This window comes from Geotrypetes seraphini, chromosome 17 (assembly GCF_902459505.1).
Source record: "Geotrypetes seraphini chromosome 17, aGeoSer1.1, whole genome shotgun sequence".
Taxonomy (NCBI): domain Eukaryota; kingdom Metazoa; phylum Chordata; class Amphibia; order Gymnophiona; family Dermophiidae; genus Geotrypetes; species Geotrypetes seraphini.
In genome coordinates, this window is record NC_047100.1 from 44,934,805 (window position 1) to 44,953,001 (window position 18,197).

Sequence of the window (18,197 nt, forward strand, 5' to 3'; positions counted from 1 at the left end):
TATTTGAGAATATGCTGCTTGTTTGTCCTGGGATAAAGCACAGTTACTTAACGTAACAGGCAGGCAGATATCCTCACGACCCAGGTTGGCTTCTTAGCTAGCTATCTGAAAGGAGGAGGAGCGCCCTACCCTACGTTGGGTGGGAAGGCACTCATGCATCCGCGGTGTGGCAGTCGCAAACTTTCTAAAGTTTTACAAGCAAGTCTACTTGCGAGGCTGTCCACTTTGGGGCTCTGTGGATGGCATCACCCACATGTGAGAATATCGGTCTGCTGTCCCTGGATTGTAACACCTGTTATGGTAAGTAACTGTGCTTTTTAGTTAATGGTGAAATAACACTCAAAATTTATGAAGTTGGTTGGATTGAGAACTTTTCAGCATCTCCTCCTGTAACGATTAAGGACTCGGGCTTGTATATTAAATGTCAAAATGTACAGTGCTGCGTATGCCTTTCAGCGCTATAAAATTATAAATAGTAGTGGTAGGTCAACAAAGAGAATTTAAAAACGTTTCCATTGGTCTGTTAATATTCTACCGAAACATAACTAATACCATAAGTGTGTTTTTTTTTTAAAAGATAAAATGATATAAGCGGTGGGGCAAGGGATAGTGAAAACAGAGTAAGCATTTATAATCTTAATGTATATTTTCTTCAAACCGCTTAGAACCTAACGGATGTAGCGGTATATAAGAAATAAATTACATTACATTTGAGCTTTCTGTCTAACCACCATGCAAGAAGCTTCATATCTCATTTGCTCCTTTAAAAGGAAAGCACTTCCTTTTCCGTATTTTTCTGCCCTTTACAAAGATGGCGGATGAACCGGTTTTTCCTAACCTTTTAATCAATGGGTGAGGGACTACTCATTCCATCGCATCTTTCCTTCAATCAGTGTGCGACAACTAGACCAGGTTCCCTACCGGTGCCCACACCACCCAATAAAAAAGCACAGCGTGGAGGAACTTTTCCGCCGGACGATGACGTTAGCCAATGTGTGAATGCAGCGTGTTTGAGCAAGGTCTAGTAGCCAATGGTAGGGAGGAGGCGGGTCAACGTTGCTAGGGGTGTGCGGTAGAAGCCGGCTAGTGGGAGTGAGTGAAGCCTTTTCCCTACTGTTGGGTGCACGCTGAAGTCGGATTCCTCGAGATAGAAGGCAGCTGCGTCTCGCGCGCGTACGATGTGGGGAGCGGGCGGCCTGGCTGTGGCCGTGGTCCTGGTGCTTGTACCCGAGAGCGGCCGCGCTCTGAGAGAAGGAGACTGCGAAGGTGAGCGCTGGCGGCCTTGTTGAATAGAGTTGTTTCCCTTTATTGGGAGCAGCAACTTTTGCTTATTTGAGGGTTTTTTTCCATAAGAAAAAAACTTTGAAATCCATCCTGTGAGGAGTTCTCCTGTCCAACGTGAGTATTTTCCAGTCGCTTCACGTGCCACCTTTTGGGACTGACTGGATGGTTTACGTTGGGCTCTATGTGCCGTCATGTTTTTGTCTCTTGCTACGTTGGATTTTTTTTTTTTTTTTTTTCCTCGAAACTTTATTTCGGGCAAAAATCTTAATACGGACTCGGCCATAAAGTCAACAATTCCATCATTTGCCATATAAAGAATATGCCACAAACAGCATCATAGTGAGCCATTTTGAGATAATTGCCCCTCAAGACTTTATCCTCTTCTTTCACAACCCCGTCACTCCTGCCCTTTTCCACCAACCAAAATAATTATTCTTACAAGGATCTTCTCAAGCCTTTAATTTTTTTACCCTCCCCATCTCCCCTAACTCCCCATCTCCCCTAACTAACTTTTTTCCCTGTAGAGATAATGGTTACTATGGATGGGCAGACTAGATGGGCCATTTGACCTTTATCTGCAATCATGTTTCTATTTAACTCAATTTCTAGTGCAATAGGCGTTTCATTCTAGACAGTAGGGTAGTCTCCCTATGCTTGCGAGCTGTGCAGAAGGAATCCACTCCAAGTTTTCAATTTCTACTCCTCCAGAGGGCTCTGCTGCCCCTTTTAATTTTTTCTTCTGCACAAGAGTTGGAAGGTGTCTTTCTGATCTGCTCTGTATATTTATTGATTATTTTGGATGTTTTTTGAGGATTTTGGTGCACCAGAGCTCCTCTGTGTGTGGGGTACGCTCTGCTTGAAGCTTAGCTTGCCTACTGAATTACAGGGGCTTCAGCACAAGCTGTTGGCACCCACAGGTGCTCAGTGTGGCTCTTAAGGGTGCTGCCTCCCCCTTCGCATGCACAGTTCCGTGGGTGTTGAGTATCCAACTTTGGTCTGACTGGCAGCCTGAAGATCTCAGCTTTTGGAAGAATGACTGATTTTGAGGCAGTGATTCTTCTCCCAGATCAGTTACTTCTTAGAACTGAGGCATGCTTCAGCTAGAGAATGACACGGGGAAAAAATTTGTCCCCGCAACCGCTGTACCCCCGTCCCCGCAACCACTGTCCCTGCCCCGTCCCCGCAGCATCCATACAAGCCTCAGTACTGCAATATTTAGCTTATTCCTTCCTTATAAATCAAAGATCTGGCTGCTGAACTAGAGAAAGAGATGTTCAGCTGGCAGGGCTTTATTTATAAATTTTTATAAACACAACTAATATACAGTGGTACCTTGGTTTACGAGCATAATTCGTTCCAGAAGCATGCTTGTAAACCAAATTACTCGTATATCAAAGCGAGTTTCCGCATAGAAAGTAAGGGATGCAGATGCTCAAGGCCCAGCGAACAGGAGGACAGATCTTCGGGCACTGGCATGTCCTGTGCGTTGGTGCCGGGTGTCAGATGGGGGGTAAGTGATGTGTTTGGGTGGGTGATGGGTACTGGGAGGATGTAGGATCGCGGCGGGGGTGGGGGGGCCAGATCGCAGGGGGAGGCGCTCGTACATCGAGGCAAGCTCGGTATGCGAGGTGCCGATTTTGCAAATGTTTTGCAAAACACTCGTAAACCGAGGTACCACTGTACTACTTTATCTTAAAGCAAGAACAGAATTAAATAGAAATTTTTTTTCTACCTTTGTTGTCTAGTTTCTGCTTCCCTCATCTTCTCATTCAATTCCTTCCATCCACTGTCTGTCTTCTCTCTGCATCTTCCATTTGCTCTGTTACTGTGACTTATACTCCCCCCCTCCATTAGTCTGGCACCCATCTTCTTTCCTCCGCTCCCCAATAGTCTGGCATTTCTGTCTTCTTCCCTTAAGCGTCTTCTCCCCACTCTGTCTTCCCCATGTCCCTGCAGCGTCTTCTCCCCATTCTGTCTTCCCCATGTCCCTGCAGCGTCTTCTCCCCATTCTGTCTTCCCCATGTCCCTTCAGCGTCTTCTCCCCATTCTGTCTTCCCCATGTCCCTTCAGCGTCTTCCCCCCACTCTGTCTTCCCCATGTCCCTTCAGCGTCTTCCCCCAACTCTGTCTTCCCCATGTCCCTTCAGCGTCTTCCCCCCACTCTGTCTTCCCCCCACTCTGTCTTCCCCCCACTCTGTCTTCCCCATGTCCCTTCAGCGTCTTCCCCCCACTCTGTCTTCCCCATGTCCCTTCAGCGTCTCCCCCCCACTCTGTCTTCCCCATGTCCCTTCAGCGTCTCCCCCCCACTCTGTCTTCCCCATGTCCCTTCAGCGTCTTCCCCCCACTCTCTTTCCCATGTCCCTTCAGCGTCTTCCCCCCCACTCTGTCTTCCCCATGTCCCTTCAGCGTCTTCTCCCCATTCTGTCTTCCCCATGTCCCTTCAGCGTCTTCTCCCCATTCTGTCTTCCCCATGTCCCTTCAGCGTCTTCTCCCCATTCTGTCTTCCCCATGTCCCTTCAGCGTCTTCTCCCCATTCTGTCTTCCCCATGTCCCTTCAGCGTCTTCTCCCCATTCTGTCTTCCCCATGTCCCTTCAGCGTCTTCCCCCAACTCTGTCTTCCCCATGTCCCTTCAGCGTCTTCCCCCCCACTCTGTCTTCCCCCCACTCTGTCTTCCCCCCACTCTGTCTTCCCCATGTCCCTTCAGCGTCTTCCCCCCACTCTGTCTTCCCCATGTCCCTTCAGCGTCTCCCCCCCACTCTGTCTTCCCCATGTCCCTTCAGCGTCTCCCCCCCACTCTGTCTTCCCCATGTCCCTTCAGCGTCTTCCCCCCACTCTCTTTCCCATGTCCCTTCAGCGTCTTCCCCCCCACTCTGTCTTCCCCATGTCCCTTCAGCGTCTTCCCCCCCACTCTGTCTTCCCCATGTCCCTTCAGCGTCTTCTCCCCATTCTGTCTTCCCCATGTCCCTTCAGCGTCTTCTCCCCATTCTGTCTTCCCCATGTCCCTTCAGCGTCTTCTCCCCATTCTGTCTTCCCCATGTCCCCTTCGGCGTCTTCTCCCCATTCTGTCTTCCCCATGTCCCTTCAGCGTCTTCTCCCCATTCTGTCTTCCCCATGTCCCTTCAGCGTCTTCTCCCCATTCTGTCTTCCCCATGTCCCTTCAGCGTCTTCTCCCCATTCTGTCTTCCCCATGTCCCTTCAGCGTCTTCTCCCCATTCTGTCTTCCCCATGTCCCTTCAGCGTCTTCACCCCATTCTGTCTTCCCCATGTCCCTTCAGCGTCTTCACCCCACTCTGTCTTCCCCATGTCCCTTCAGCGTCTTCACCCCACTCTGTCTTCCCCATGTCCCTTCAGCGTTTCCCCCCACTCTGTCTTCCCCATGTCCCTTCAGCGTCTTCCCCCCACTCTGTCTTCCCCATGTCCCTTCAGCGTCTTCCCCCACCTCTGTCTTCCCCATGTCCCTTCAGCGTCTTCCCCCCCACTCTGTCTTCCCCATGTCCCTTCAGCGTCTTCCCCCACTCTGTTTTCCCCATGTCCCTTCAGCATCTTCCCCCCACTCTGTCTTCCCCATGTCCCTTCAGCGTCTCCCCCCCACTCTGTCTTCCCCATGTCCCTTCAGCGTCTTCCCCCCACTCTGTTTTACCCATGTCCCTTCAGCGTCGTCCCTTCAGCGTCTTCCCCCCACTCTGTTTTCCCCATGTCCCTTCAGCATCTTCCCCCCCACTCTGTCTTTCCCATGTCCCTTCAGCATCTTCCCCCCACTCTGTCTTTCCCATGTCCCTTCAGCGTCTTCCCCCCCACTCTGTCTTCCCCATGTCCCTTCAGCGTCTTCTCCCCATTCTGTCTTGCCCATGTCCCTTCAGCGTCTTCCCCCCACTCTGTCTTTTCCATGTCCCTTCAGCGTCTTCCCCCCACTCTGTCTTTCCCATGTCCCTTCAGCGTCTTCCCCCCCACTCTGTCTTCCCCATGTCCCTTCAGCGTCTTCTCCCCATTCTGTCTTCCCCATGTCCCTTCAGCGTCTTCCCCCCACTCTGTCTTCCCCATGTCCCTTCAGCATCTTCCCCCCACTCTGTCTTCCCCATGTCCCTTCAGCATCTTCCCCCAACTCTGTCTTCCCCATGTCCCTTCAGCGTCTTCCCCATGTCCCTTCAGTGTCTTCCCCCCACTCTGTCTTCCCCATGTCCCTTCAGCGTCTTCCCCCCCCACTCTGTCTTCCCCATGTCCCTTCAGTGTCTTCCCCCCACTCTGTCTTCCCCATGTCCCTTCAGTGTCTTCCCCCACTCTGTCTTCCCCATGTCCCTTCAGCGTCTTCCCCCCCCACTCTGTCTTCCCCATGTCCCTTCAGTGTCTTCCCCCACTCTGTCTTCCCCATGTCCCTTCAGCGTCTTCCCCCACTGTCTTCCCCATGTCCCTTCAGTGTCTTCCCCCCCACTCTGTCTTCCCCATGTCCCTTCAGCGTCTGTTCCTTTCCTCCCCCTTCCCTCTCGCCACCAACGTTACGCCCATCTTTAAAAAGGGATCAAGAGGTGACCCGGGAAACTACAGGCCGGTGAGCCTGACTTCGGTTCCGGGGAAAATGGCAGAAGCACTGATAAAAGAAAACATCGATCAGCATTTTGAAAAAAATGAACTTCTGATAACCAGCCAGCATGGTTTCTGCAAGGGAAGATTGTGCCTAACGAACTTATTGCACTTCTTCGAAGGGATCAACAAACAGATGGACAAAGGAGACCCCATAGACATCATATATCTAGATTTCCAAAAAGCCTTTGACAAGGTGCCCATGAACGTCTACTCCGGAAACTGAAGAACCATGGGGTGGAAGGAGACGTACATAGATGGATCAGAAACTGGTTGGAGGGTAGAAAACAAAGGGTAGGAGTGAAGGGTCACTACTCCGACTGGAGGAGGGTCACGAGTGGTGTCCCGCAGGGCTCGGTGCTCGGGCCGCTGCTATTTAATATCTTCATAAATGATCTAGAAACAGGAACGAAGTGCGAGATAATAAAATTTGCGGACGACACCAAACTATTTAATGGAGCTCGGACTACAGAGGACTGCGAAAAGTTGCAAAGGGACTTGAGCAAATTAGAAGAATGGGCGGCGAAATGGCAGATGAAGTTCAACATTGAAAAATGTAAAGTATTACATGTGGGGAGCAGAAACTCGAGGTACAACTATACAATGGGAGGGATGTTATTGAATAAGAGTAACCAGGAAAGGGACTTGGGGGTAATGGTGGACATGACAATGAAGCCGTCGGCACAGTGTGCAGCGGCCGCTAAGAGAGCAAATAGAATGCTTGGTATAATCAAAAAGGGTATTACAGCCAGAACGAAAGAAGTTATCCTGCCGTTGTATCGGGCGATGGTGCGCCCGCATTTGGAGTACTGCGTCCAATATTGGTCGCTGTATCTTAAGAAGGATATGGCATTAGTCGAGAGGGTTCAAAGGAGAGCAACACGTCTGATAATAGGTATGGAAAACCTGTCATATTCTGAGAGATTGGAGAAGCTGGGTCTCTTTTCCCTGGAGGAGACTTAGAGGGGATATGATAGAGACTAGAGAATGACACGGGGAAAAAATCTGTCCCCGTCACCGGCCCACCATCCTCTGCACCGCCCCGTCATCGCCGTTCCCTTCACGTCACCGCCATCCCTTTCACCGCCCCGTCACCGCCACTGCCATCCCATTCACCGCCCCGTCACCGTCCCCGCTGCATCCATATAAGCCTTAGTACTGTAATATTTAGCTTATTCCTTTCTTATAAATCAAAGTTCCTGCTGCTGAACTAGAGAAAGAGATGTTCAGCTGGCAGGGCTTTGTTTATAAATTTTTATCAACACAACTAATATACTATTTTATCCTAAAGCAAAAAATAAATAAATAAATATAATTTTTTTTTCTACCTTTGTTGTTTGGTTTCTGCTTTCCACATCTTCTCATTGAATTCCTTCCATCCACTGTGTGTCTTCTCTCTGCGTCTTCCATTTGCTGTTACTGTGCCTCTCCCTTAACCCCCCCCCCCCCCCAATTGGTCTAGCACCCATCTTCTTCCCTCCGCTCCCGCATAGTCTGGCATCTGTCTTCTTCCCACTCTGTCTTCCACATTTCCCTTGGGGGTCTGTTCCTCTCCACCCTCCTTCAATGTCTGTTCTATTCCTTTCCACCACCACCCTTCCCTCCCTCCTTTACCATCTGTTCCTTTCTACTACCCTTCAGCTCCTCTCACGTGGCTTATCTATCTACCTTCCTCCCTCTTATTTTCATGGCACGTTACAATGTAATTTGTGCAAGCCACTGGAGCCTGCGAGCTCGGTCCCTGTCCCATCCCCACAAACCATCTCGCTTCTGTGCTCCTATTTTCTCCATTTCTAATATCTCCCCTATGTATCTGTCATTGCCCCCCCTGTGTCCATATACCATCCCCATGGCATGTCCCCTTTATGTCTCTGTCCCTATGCCCCATGCACATAATTTCCCCTCTTTCTGTTACCTTCCTGTGTCCAGATTTCCCCTATCTTCCTCTTCCATACCAGTGTGTCTCTTCTTTTCAACCCCATCTAGCTTTTTTCCCTCTTTCTTCCCCCCCCCCCTGCTTCTAGCATCTGGCTCACCTGCCAGTCCTTCCCTTTCTTTCCTGCTGTGGGTTTTTCTTTCCGACTTCATCCCCTTGGCCCAGAATCCTTTTCCCTTTCACTCCCTCCTTCCAATTTGAGCCGGGATGGGAACACTAGCGATCGCACGGTCCCCGCAGCCACTACCTGCCTGCCCAATCGATCCTAGTGTTTAGCCAGCTCTCTCCCTTCTCCTCACCTTAGTTTATAGGTTTTCTTTTTCGGCGACCTGCACGCTTTCCCAAAGAGCCGCGCACGCGCGGCTGCTCAGTGTTCAATCTTCTGCTCTGCTGCAACTTCCTGTTTCCGGTTGCGTCAGAGCAGAAGATGAAACTGAGCAGCAGCGGTACGTGCGCGGCTCTCTGATAGCGTGCGGGTCGCCGAAAAAGAAAATCTACAAACTAAGGTGAGGAGAAGGGAGAGAGCTGGCTAAACACTAGAATCGATTGGGCAGGCGGGTGTGAGCTGCGGGGACCGCACGATCCTTCATGCCTCACTGCGGGGACAAGACCATTCACCGCCCCGCGGGCGGTGAATGGCCTTGTCCCCGTCGCCGCAGCGACTGCTAGTTTTCTTCCCCGTTTTCGGCGGGTGACCCGCGGCTAAAATGCGGTGGCCGCGGATAAACCGCCACCGTGTCATTCTCTAATAGAGACTTACAAGATCATGAAGGGCATAGAGAGAGTAGAGAGGGACAGATTCTTCGAACTTTCGAAAAAAAAGAGAACAAGAGAGCATTCGGAAAAGTTGAAAGGGGACAGATTCAAAACAAATGCTAGGAAGTTCTTTTTTACTCAACGTGTGGTGGACACCTGGAATGCGCTTCCAGAGGACGTTATAAGGCAGAGTACGGTACTGGGGTTCAAGAAAGGATTGGACAAATTCCTACTGGAAATGGGGATAGAGGGGTATAGATAGAAGATTACTGCACAGGTCCTGGACCTGTTGGGCCGCCGCGTGAGCGGACTGCTGGGCACGATGGACCTCGGGTCTTATCCAGCAAAGGCATTTCTTATGTTACCTCACCACCCTTCAGCACCCCACACGCGGCCCCCTTCCTACCTACCCGAATCTATCTCCCTCCCTCCCCTTTATCTTCGCAGTGCGTTTTGAGTAACTTTCACAAAGCCATCGGAGCCTGCAAACAGTAGCGTTCGTGTGTGAGCGGAAGCTTCTCTTCTGACGCAACTGGAAGTTGCGTCAGAGGAGAAGCTTATGCTCACACACACACGCTATTGCTTGCAGGCTCCGATGGCTTTGTGAAAGTTACTCAAAACGCACCTTAATGGTAAGGGGGTGGGAGGGAGATAGATTGATTCGAGTAGGTAGGAAGGAGGGAGAGGGGTCGCGCACGTTCCTTCCCTTAACTGCGGAGACAAGGCCATTCACTGCTCCATGGGGCTGTGGATGGCTTTGTCCCCATACCCGCAGTGAGCACTTTTTCCCGCCTCACCGTTTCAGCGGGTTACTCGCGGCTACCTTCAACTAGCCACGGGTAACAGCCACCGTGTCATTCTCTAGCTTCAGTACCTTCAGAGCACATGTCACAATGAGTAAGGCTTACAGCCTATGAACAAAATTGTGTGCTGAGGGGGGGCGGGGGAGTGTCTTAAAATGGATGTTTTCCTGAAAAGGCAGTTTGAAGTTTGAGCGTTAGGGATCAAACCTGACTGCTGTAATGCTGGATGGAAAGATGGAGGGGAGAGGGGGGGCAGATGTTGTATGAAAAGAAAGAGATGTAGAGAGGAGGGTAATATTGATGCTAGGGAAGGGGGGAAGAAGCTGTATAGGAGGAGGAAGACAGAGGCCTCTGTCTTCCTCCTCCTATACAGCTTCTTCCCCCCTCACTTCGTGTGCAGCAGCAATGTCAGTACCATGAGATGCCTGGCCTGGCTTGGCTTCAAGTATCTCAGCTGGATGTAAATCATCAAGACAGGCTTCCCAATGCTCCCTGAATGGGAGATGAGCTTTTTGGCCCCTCCATGGACACGGCTACTCAAAAGTTATCAGCTCATGAAACCAGATGGGACACTGGTCAAGCCTAAGAAGAAGCCTCCACTTTCTTGTCCTTTCTAACCAGCTTCTTCTTACCAGGGAAGATTTGCTGCTAAGCCTGCGCCTCCTCAGCAGTCTCAACCTAGGAGGCAGAAACAGCAATCCCATCAACAGCAGAAACCTCAGGCCGCTTCCCAAAAATCTACACAGCCTATTTGATGTTTCTTCAGAGCATAGCCACCGTCAATATCCTACAGGCTTTGTCTCAGCCCATTGGAGGCCATCTTCAGTTGTTCATCGCTCGCTGGGAGCTCATAACATCAGACCTTAAGGTCCTTACCATCATTCGTCAGGGTTACACACTCCATTTTCACACCCTGCCTCCAGACCATCCTCCAAGAGACCCTGCACAGTCCTCCCTTCCCCAGCAATCCATTTTCCTGCGGAATGCCATCGAGGAAGTTCCCCTCTCAGCAGAAGCAGGGATTCTACTCCCATTATTTCTTAGTTCCAAAGAAGATGGGAGGACTGAGACGCTTTCTGGTCAAGGAGAAATTTCAAATGCTCTCCCTCGCCCTGCTTTATTCTCGCCTCAATCAGAATGACTGTCTATGCTCTCTGGATCTCAAGGAAGCCTACACACATATCCCAATTCATCCGGCTTCCATAAATATCTCTGTTTTCAGATAAACCAACGTCACTACCAGTACAAGGTCCTTGCCTTCGGCCTGGCATCTTCTCCCAGAGTCTTCACGAAGTGCCTAATTGTAGTAGCCGCATCTCTCTGATCACACGGCCTACAACAGTGTTCTCCCCAGAAATTTTTTCCAGCCGGGTGGCATGAAAAAGTAGCCGGGTGGGGCGGGATGGGGAAATATGGTGGTGGGGAAAATTAACCCCCTCTTTTACTAAGGTGCGCTAACATTTTTAGCACGCACAAACTCCCACGCTATGTGGGAAAACTAACGCCAGCTCAATGCTGGCCTTAGCGTCTAGCGCGCATGGTAATTCTGCGCGCGCTAAGCACACGCTAAAACCATTTTCACAACTTAGTAAAAGGAGCCCTAAATGTGTACTATTTTTATTAGTTAATTATTAGTATTTTCCAATGCTCAATATGACTTCCTTTTTTAAGGTTTGACACTTGTGCCAGAATATTTTTGCTAAATTTAAGAAGCATCCAATGCTAGAAGGGAATAATTAGATATTTGCCCTCTTTCAAATGGTATAGAGGTTTAAAAAAGGGAAAGGCGTTAATGAAGTTATTAGGTTCAATCTAGCCATTTATTTCTGCGTGAATTTAAACAACTAAAAAAAAAAGATAAATATAGCTCATCCAGTCATACAAGAATGGCTCTACAGCAGGAGTGCCCACACTTTTTGGGCTTGCGAGCTACTTTTAAAATGACCAAGTCAAAATGATTTACCAACAATAAAATTTAAAAAAACACAAAGCACACTGTATGCAAAGAAAATGTTAATTATCATTTATATTCATTGGGTTTTCAAAGAGGTCAAGGCAGATGACTTTATGCAATGTCACCTCAGGAACAACTATACAAAAATAGACAAATATACCCCCTCCCATTTTACTAAACCACAATAGCGGTTTTTAGCGCAGGGAGATGCGCTGAATGCCCTGCGCTGCTCTCGATGCTCATAGGCTCCCTGCGCTAAAAAACGCAATTGCGGTTTAGTAAAAGGGGGCCATAGTGCAAAATATAGACAGCAGATATAAATTCTCAAAACAGACACATTTTGATCACTAAATTGAAAATAAAATCATTTTTCCTACCTTTTTGTCTGGTGATTTCATGAGTTTTTGGTTGCACTTCCTTCTTCTGACTGCAAATCCAATATTTCTTTCTTTCTGCTACTTCCCTTTTCTTTCGCTCTCCCCCTGACTGCCTGTTTCTCTCTCCCCCTGCCCCCTCTTTATTTCTTTCTCTCTCCCCCTGCCTGTCTTTCTCTCTCCCCCTGTCCCCTCAAACCATCGCACCAATTTCTCCACTTCCCCAATTCTTTCCCTACCCCCTAAGCCACCACGCCGGTTTCTCCCTGCTGCTTCCCTGAGCTAGGCCAGGCACGTACAAGCGCCGTACTTACAAAACTTCACCTCTGATGTCAATTCTAACGTCGGAGAGGAAGTTCCAGGCCTGCCAGGCAGCAATTGGCTGCCCAGAACTACCTCTCCAATGTCAGAATTGACATCAGAGGTGAAGTCTTGTGAGTCTGGCACTTGTACGTGCCTGGCCTGGCTCGGGGAGGCAGGAAGAAAAAGATTGTAAAGACAACGCAATCAACTCACATTGCCTTTGCGATCTACTGGTCAATCGCGATCGACCATTTGGGCACCCCCTACTGTTATGGTATCCTGTCCTGACCTTAGGAAAGGGATTTAGTTCCAAAAAAACTGCCTTTATTTATAAACTTTAATTAATACAGTTACAATACTACTTGATTCTACGTAAAGCAATTTTTTCTACCTTTTGTCGTTTCTGCTTTAATTATCTTCTCTTCACTCTCTTCTTTCTATTCAGCGTTTGTCCTTGCTACCTTCCATGCAACATCTGTCCTCTCTTTGCCCCTTCCACCCAGCTTCTGCCCTCTCTCTCTACCCCTTCCATCCACTGCCCACTCTCTCTGCCCTTTCCATCCTGTATCCGCCCTTTCTCTGTTCCATATGGCATCTTCCCTCTTTCTATGTCCCTTCAATAAACTATATATCCTGTGCCCTTTCTCTCCTTTGTACATGATTCATTTCAGCTTCATCCCCTCCCTATGCTCTGGAATCTCTCTCTTCTCCTTTCCTTCCTTCCTTCCCACTCCACCCCATGGTCTGGCATCTCTATCTCCTTCTCTTCTCTCCCCTATGCCCTGGCATCTCCCTCCCCCCGCATCCGCTGACATCTGCTTTCCTTTCCCTCCCTCTCTCCCCAATTGGGTGCTGCTGCAACAGCACTTTTCTTCCCCTCCCCCCTCCCCAATTGGGTGCTGCATCAGTACTTTTCTTCCCCTCCCCAATTGGGTGCTGCTGCTGCAGCACTTCTCTTCCCCCCCTTCAATTGGTTGCAGCAGCAGCTTTTCTCTTCCCCTCCCCCCATTGGGTGCACCAGCTTTTTGCTTCCCCCTCCCCCAAAAAAATTGGGTGCAGCAGCAACATTTCTCTTCCCTTCCCCCCAAAATGGGTGCAGCAGCAGAATTATTTCTCTTCCCCCTCCCCTCCCCTATTCAGTACAGCAGCAGCATTTCTCTTCCCATCCCTCCCAGCTCACAAACCAGTCGGTAGAGTTGCTAGGGAAGTTGCAAGCTTCCCACCATCGCTGACCTATCTTTCATAGGTCAGCGACGGAGGGAAGCTTTTAACTTGCTGCTTTTACTTGTTTAATGCCTTCCTCGCTGCTGGGTCCTGCCTTCGCGGAAACAAAGTAGGCAGGACCCGGCAACGAGGAAGGCCCGAAGCAAGTAAAAGCATGCTGGCCAAAAAAAAAAAAAGGCAGGCGTCAAACAAAATTTTCGGCGGAGAGTCAGCCCAGGAAGGAGCATCGGCGGCAGCAGAAGGATTCACTGGGTGGTCATCTAAATTAGCTGGGCAGTTTGCCCGGCTAAAAGGCCATGAGGAGAACACTGCTACAAGTCTTCCCTTACCTGGACGACTGGTTGATCAAGGCTGTATCCTCTCAGGAAGTGGTCCAAGCAACATCTCAGACCATCTCTTTTCTTCAGATGCTAGGATTCGAAGTCAACTTTCCCAAGTCACATCTCATTTCGACTCAACATTTTCAATTCATTGGAGCTATCCTAGACACCACTCTCCGTATCACCTTCAAGCTCTCATCCACCTTTGGCAGCAACTGCTTCCTCTTCAATCCATCACGGCAAGACACATGATTTCCACTGTGCATGTGACACCACTGGCACGACTACACCTTCGCACTCCTCAGTGGACCCTTGCTTCTCAGTGGTCTCAAGCAACGAATCATCTCTTGCAGCATATATCTGTAACATCATCTCTTCTGCAGTCGCTTCAATGGTGGATGACCTCCTCCAATCTATCCAGAGGTCTCCTATTTCATTTACCCCCTCATCACAAGATCATTATGATGGATGCATCTCCCTCGACTCTGCAGCTCTCCAGTCCATCTTGGCTCAATGGGGCACTCCACAAGTGGACTTGTTTGCGGCTCCACACAATTACCAGTTGCCCCAGTTTTGCTCTAGACTTTACTCTCTTCTCTGTCTGAAAGCTGATACTTTTCTCCTGGATTGGACGGGCCTGTTTCTATATGCATTCCCTCCAATTCCTCTCATGTTGAGGATTCTATTCAAACTCAAATGAGAGACGGCCACCATGATCCACGGTGGCCCAGGCTGCATTGGTTCTCCCTTCTACTTCTGCTCAGCTCCAGGGAACCAACATCTCTTCCAGTTTTTCCTACTCTGCTTACTCAGCGTCAGGAATCTCTTCTACATCCCAACCTGCAGTCATTACACATGACAGCCTGGTTTCTCTCGGCCTAAATTCAACTACCTTACATCTCTGTCTGTTCGACATATTATTGATGCTTCCAGGAAACCAGCCACTCAGCAAAGGTGGACTAGGTTCTCTTCCTGGTGTCTTGTCATCATGATCCCACTTCCTGGCAGTGGAATTGGTGTTAGATTATCTACTCCATCTATCTGACTCTGGCCATCTGTCAGAGTCCATCTCTGTGCTATTACAGTTTTTCACATGCCAGTCGAGGGAAAACCTCTTATGGCTCATCCTTTGGTCTCCATATTCATGAAAGGACTTTTCAATGTGAAACCACCTCTCAAGCCTCCACCTGTTGTCTGGGCCTTAATGTGTTTTTTTCCAGTTTGATGAAGCCATCATTTGAACCAATGGCCACAACTCATCTCAAGTTTCTCACCTGGAAAGTTGTCTTCCTTATTGCTCTCACCTCTGCCAGGAGGATCAGTGAGTTACAAGTATTGGTGGCAGATCCCCCCTTCACAGTTTTTCACCATGATAAAGTGATTCTGTGCACCCTTAGATCTACTCCTGTTGAGGAAATCTGTAAAGCTGCCACCTAGTCCTCAGTTCATACATTCACTTCTCACTGTTGTCTGGAGTCCTTCTCCAGACGGGATGGGCAATTCGGCCAATCTGTATTACAAAATTTATTTTCCTAAGGCCAACATTCCCGCTATCCATTCTTGTTAGCTTGGAGGTCACCCATCGGTGAGAATATGCTGCCTGCTTGTCCTGGGATAAAGTACAGATACTGTTCTAACCTGAGGAAGGAAGTTTTGGCCTCTGAAAGCTAATTGAAAAATACCTTTAGTCCAATAAAATGTTATTTTCCATTTTTTTGTTTTATTTGCATTGTTAGGAATATGTCAGTCTATCATATTTTGCACAGTATAAGAGGACACACATTGCTTTCTCTTTTTCTGGTGTTGCACTATATGAAGAGTCTAGCTCTTAGGGGTTCAGTGTGATTTTTATATCTGTTTATATATTGTGGTTACACTTCTCCCTCCGTAATCGCAGTGATAGGGGATTAAGAGAACTGCAAATACAGAAAAAACGCAAATAACTTTTTCATATGTTGTTCGCTGTTTTCTATTAAAAAACATCGTGAATATGGTGAAACCGCAAATAACATGGTGGGAGACCTGGCCTGTTCCTGAAGGAGAGGTAAAACACATTGAAGAAAGTGCTGGGAATCAGCAATTTTCTCTGTAAATGCTTAGAATCGGTGATTTCTCTATGCATACTAGTGCTGCCAGATTCACGATTTGAATCAATTCAACTTTTTAAAAAATTGCTTGTCTCAGTGTCACACTCTATGCACCTGCTCAGAACACATCATGATTTGCACATATGCTTTCCTGGCTTAGAGGGAACATTATGCCAGAACTGCAGCCTTTCCCCTGAGGATGGAAGGAAGGCTCTCGGAACATGTGGCGGCCTGGGTGCAGACCTAGTCAGACCATTGGATCCTAAAGATCATTTGGGGAGGTTACAAGCTCGAGTTAACCCATCCCTTAACAGACTGGTTTGTGGACTCCCTATTGGGATGACCAGAGAAGGTGAGCACAGTCTTAGCACCAATGCAGAGACTGGTAGAAATTCAGGTAATAGAGCCCATCTCTATCAATTTTAATTAAAATTGAGGTGTTTGGGGGGCAGAATTTTGGTGCCAAAAAATCAGCCAAAGAGAGCTAAATAAAAGTACCCCAAAAATTCCGAAAAGAGATTTTTGGATGTAGGCAAACAAATCCTAGCCCCAGAAACCAAAAATAAGCCATTAAAAGACCCCCACCCCCCCCCCCCCCGATGTCTCCCATATACTTCAGTGAACTGTATTCACTGTTCAGATGGTGCTATGCCTGCTTCAGCTTAAGCAGCAGTTGTAGATGGCTACAAGAAGGGGGTAACACTAGCCAAAGGGGGGTAACACTAGCTATTGTGTGTATTTATTCCTCAGTCAGAATACACATTTTTGTGGATATCTTTTGTTTCATGAGTATATCAAGGAAAATTTTTGTTGTTTACCTGCAATTACATCACTTTCTTTTCCAGAGTTAAATAAAAAATATTTTTGACATATGTGAACATTTCTTAAGAAAGAACTGAATATTTCATGGGGTGTCCTAATATTTTCACATGACTGTATAGTGCATAGCTCCCCTTTGCTGCATAGAACCTAATTTGCATAGTCTAGCTCAGTGGTTCCCAACCCTGTCCTGGAGGAACACCAGGCCAATTGGGTTTTCAGGCTAGCCCTAATGAATATGCATGAAGCAAATTTGCATGCCTATCACTTCCATCATATGCAAATCTCTCTCATGCATATTCATTAGGGCTAGCCTGAAAACCCGATTGGCCTGGTGTTCCTCCAGGACAGGGTTGGGAATCACTGGTCTAGCTTGCTTACTTAGTTCTGATGATTGTTAACAGAATTTTGTTAATGTGCATGTTAGTTAATCTGTCATAATGTTAAGGCATTTTTTGCATAACGTTGTTTTTAGCTTGCACGTTAAACTAAATTGCATAGATCCCTATTGCAGACGTAGTCTCCTTATGAGAAAGTACCGTATTTTTCACACTATAAGACACACCTAGGTTTAGAGGAGGAAAACAAAAAAAAAATGCATTTTATAGAGTGAAAAATATGGTAAATTATATTTCTTAGGCATCTCAATCAGCATCAACCATTTTGACAGAAGCTTTATATAGTGATGGTATAATAACTAGTTTATTTTTGTGTCACAGTGTGTATTTCCTTCCTGGGAAGATTCTACCAGTCCTTAAAAGATGATAAAGTGGATTTCACAGCAGCCAGTGTGGAGAAAGCACTACTAAAATATTGCAAGGAAACAAAAGGAAAGGAAAACAGACTGGTGAGTACCAGTATACAGAGCCAGGGTCATTAGTTCTGTATGTTTTCACAGCACAGATAATAGGTATTTAGGGGTACAGTGAACCCTCGATTTAATGGACTGCTCGAGGAAGGGAGGGGGAGGCATGTCCATTAAAACCCGATTGTCCGGAAAATCTGAATATCCCCACCTCCCTTGAATAACTCCCTCCCCGGAAGCTTTTCCTCTGGGAAGTGGCTGCTCGGCCCCCAAACGTTGCACTGGTGTCACTCGAAAAGCATTGCTGAAGAGGGTGATGCATTGCAAATTGGGAGTTGTAGTCACTGGGGCACGGTCCGTTAAATCCGAAGTCTGGATAAACAAGGTCTGGATAATTTGTAATATTATGTAATGTAAGTTATGCAATGTACTGGAATAATAAGGTAAAATAACACAAAGTAACCCTACGTAAAGTCTTGTAAAGTTATGTAAGATAAATTATGTAAGATAAATTATGTAAACTTAATGCAAGTAATGCAAGCACGGTAAGGATAATGTAAAGTAACGCAAAGTAACTCCACGTAAAGTTATGTAAAGTTATGTACGAAAAGTTATGTAAAGTTTGGTATGCAAAGTTTGTAAAGGTATACAAATAAGTGTATTGTCATCGCCTGGAAATGACCAGCCATCTTCTAATGTAATCCGCTTAGAACCGCAAGGCACAAGCGGAATAGAAATCACTAATGTAATGTAATAATTAAGAATGTAATGTGAAGAATATTTTACATGTAAAAAATTGCCATTAATTGTACAGTGGTATACATGCATTAAGAAATACATGTTCTTTATTGACCCTCCAGCCAGTACAAATGGATGGGTTTATGCTCCTCTGCCAGCAGGTGGAGATTGAAAACACACTGAATTCTTACAGTACAAGTGAGCTGTGCAGTGTTG

At 47.5% G+C, this 18,197-nt stretch overlaps 1 protein-coding gene across 1 annotated transcript in view; it reads left to right on the forward strand.

The window, feature by feature from the left end:
- Positions 1–989: 989 nt before the first annotated feature.
- The window catches only part of MANF (mesencephalic astrocyte derived neurotrophic factor), a 33,934-nt gene continuing 16,726 nt past the window's right edge, over positions 990–18,197 (forward strand). Inside the window, exons 1-2 of the mRNA XM_033926465.1 lie at positions 990–1,266; positions 17,158–17,285. Of these exons, the coding sequence (XP_033782356.1) occupies positions 1,179–1,266; positions 17,158–17,285 (216 nt within the window). The 5' untranslated portion in view covers positions 990–1,178. The remainder of the gene's footprint in view (positions 1,267–17,157; positions 17,286–18,197) is intronic.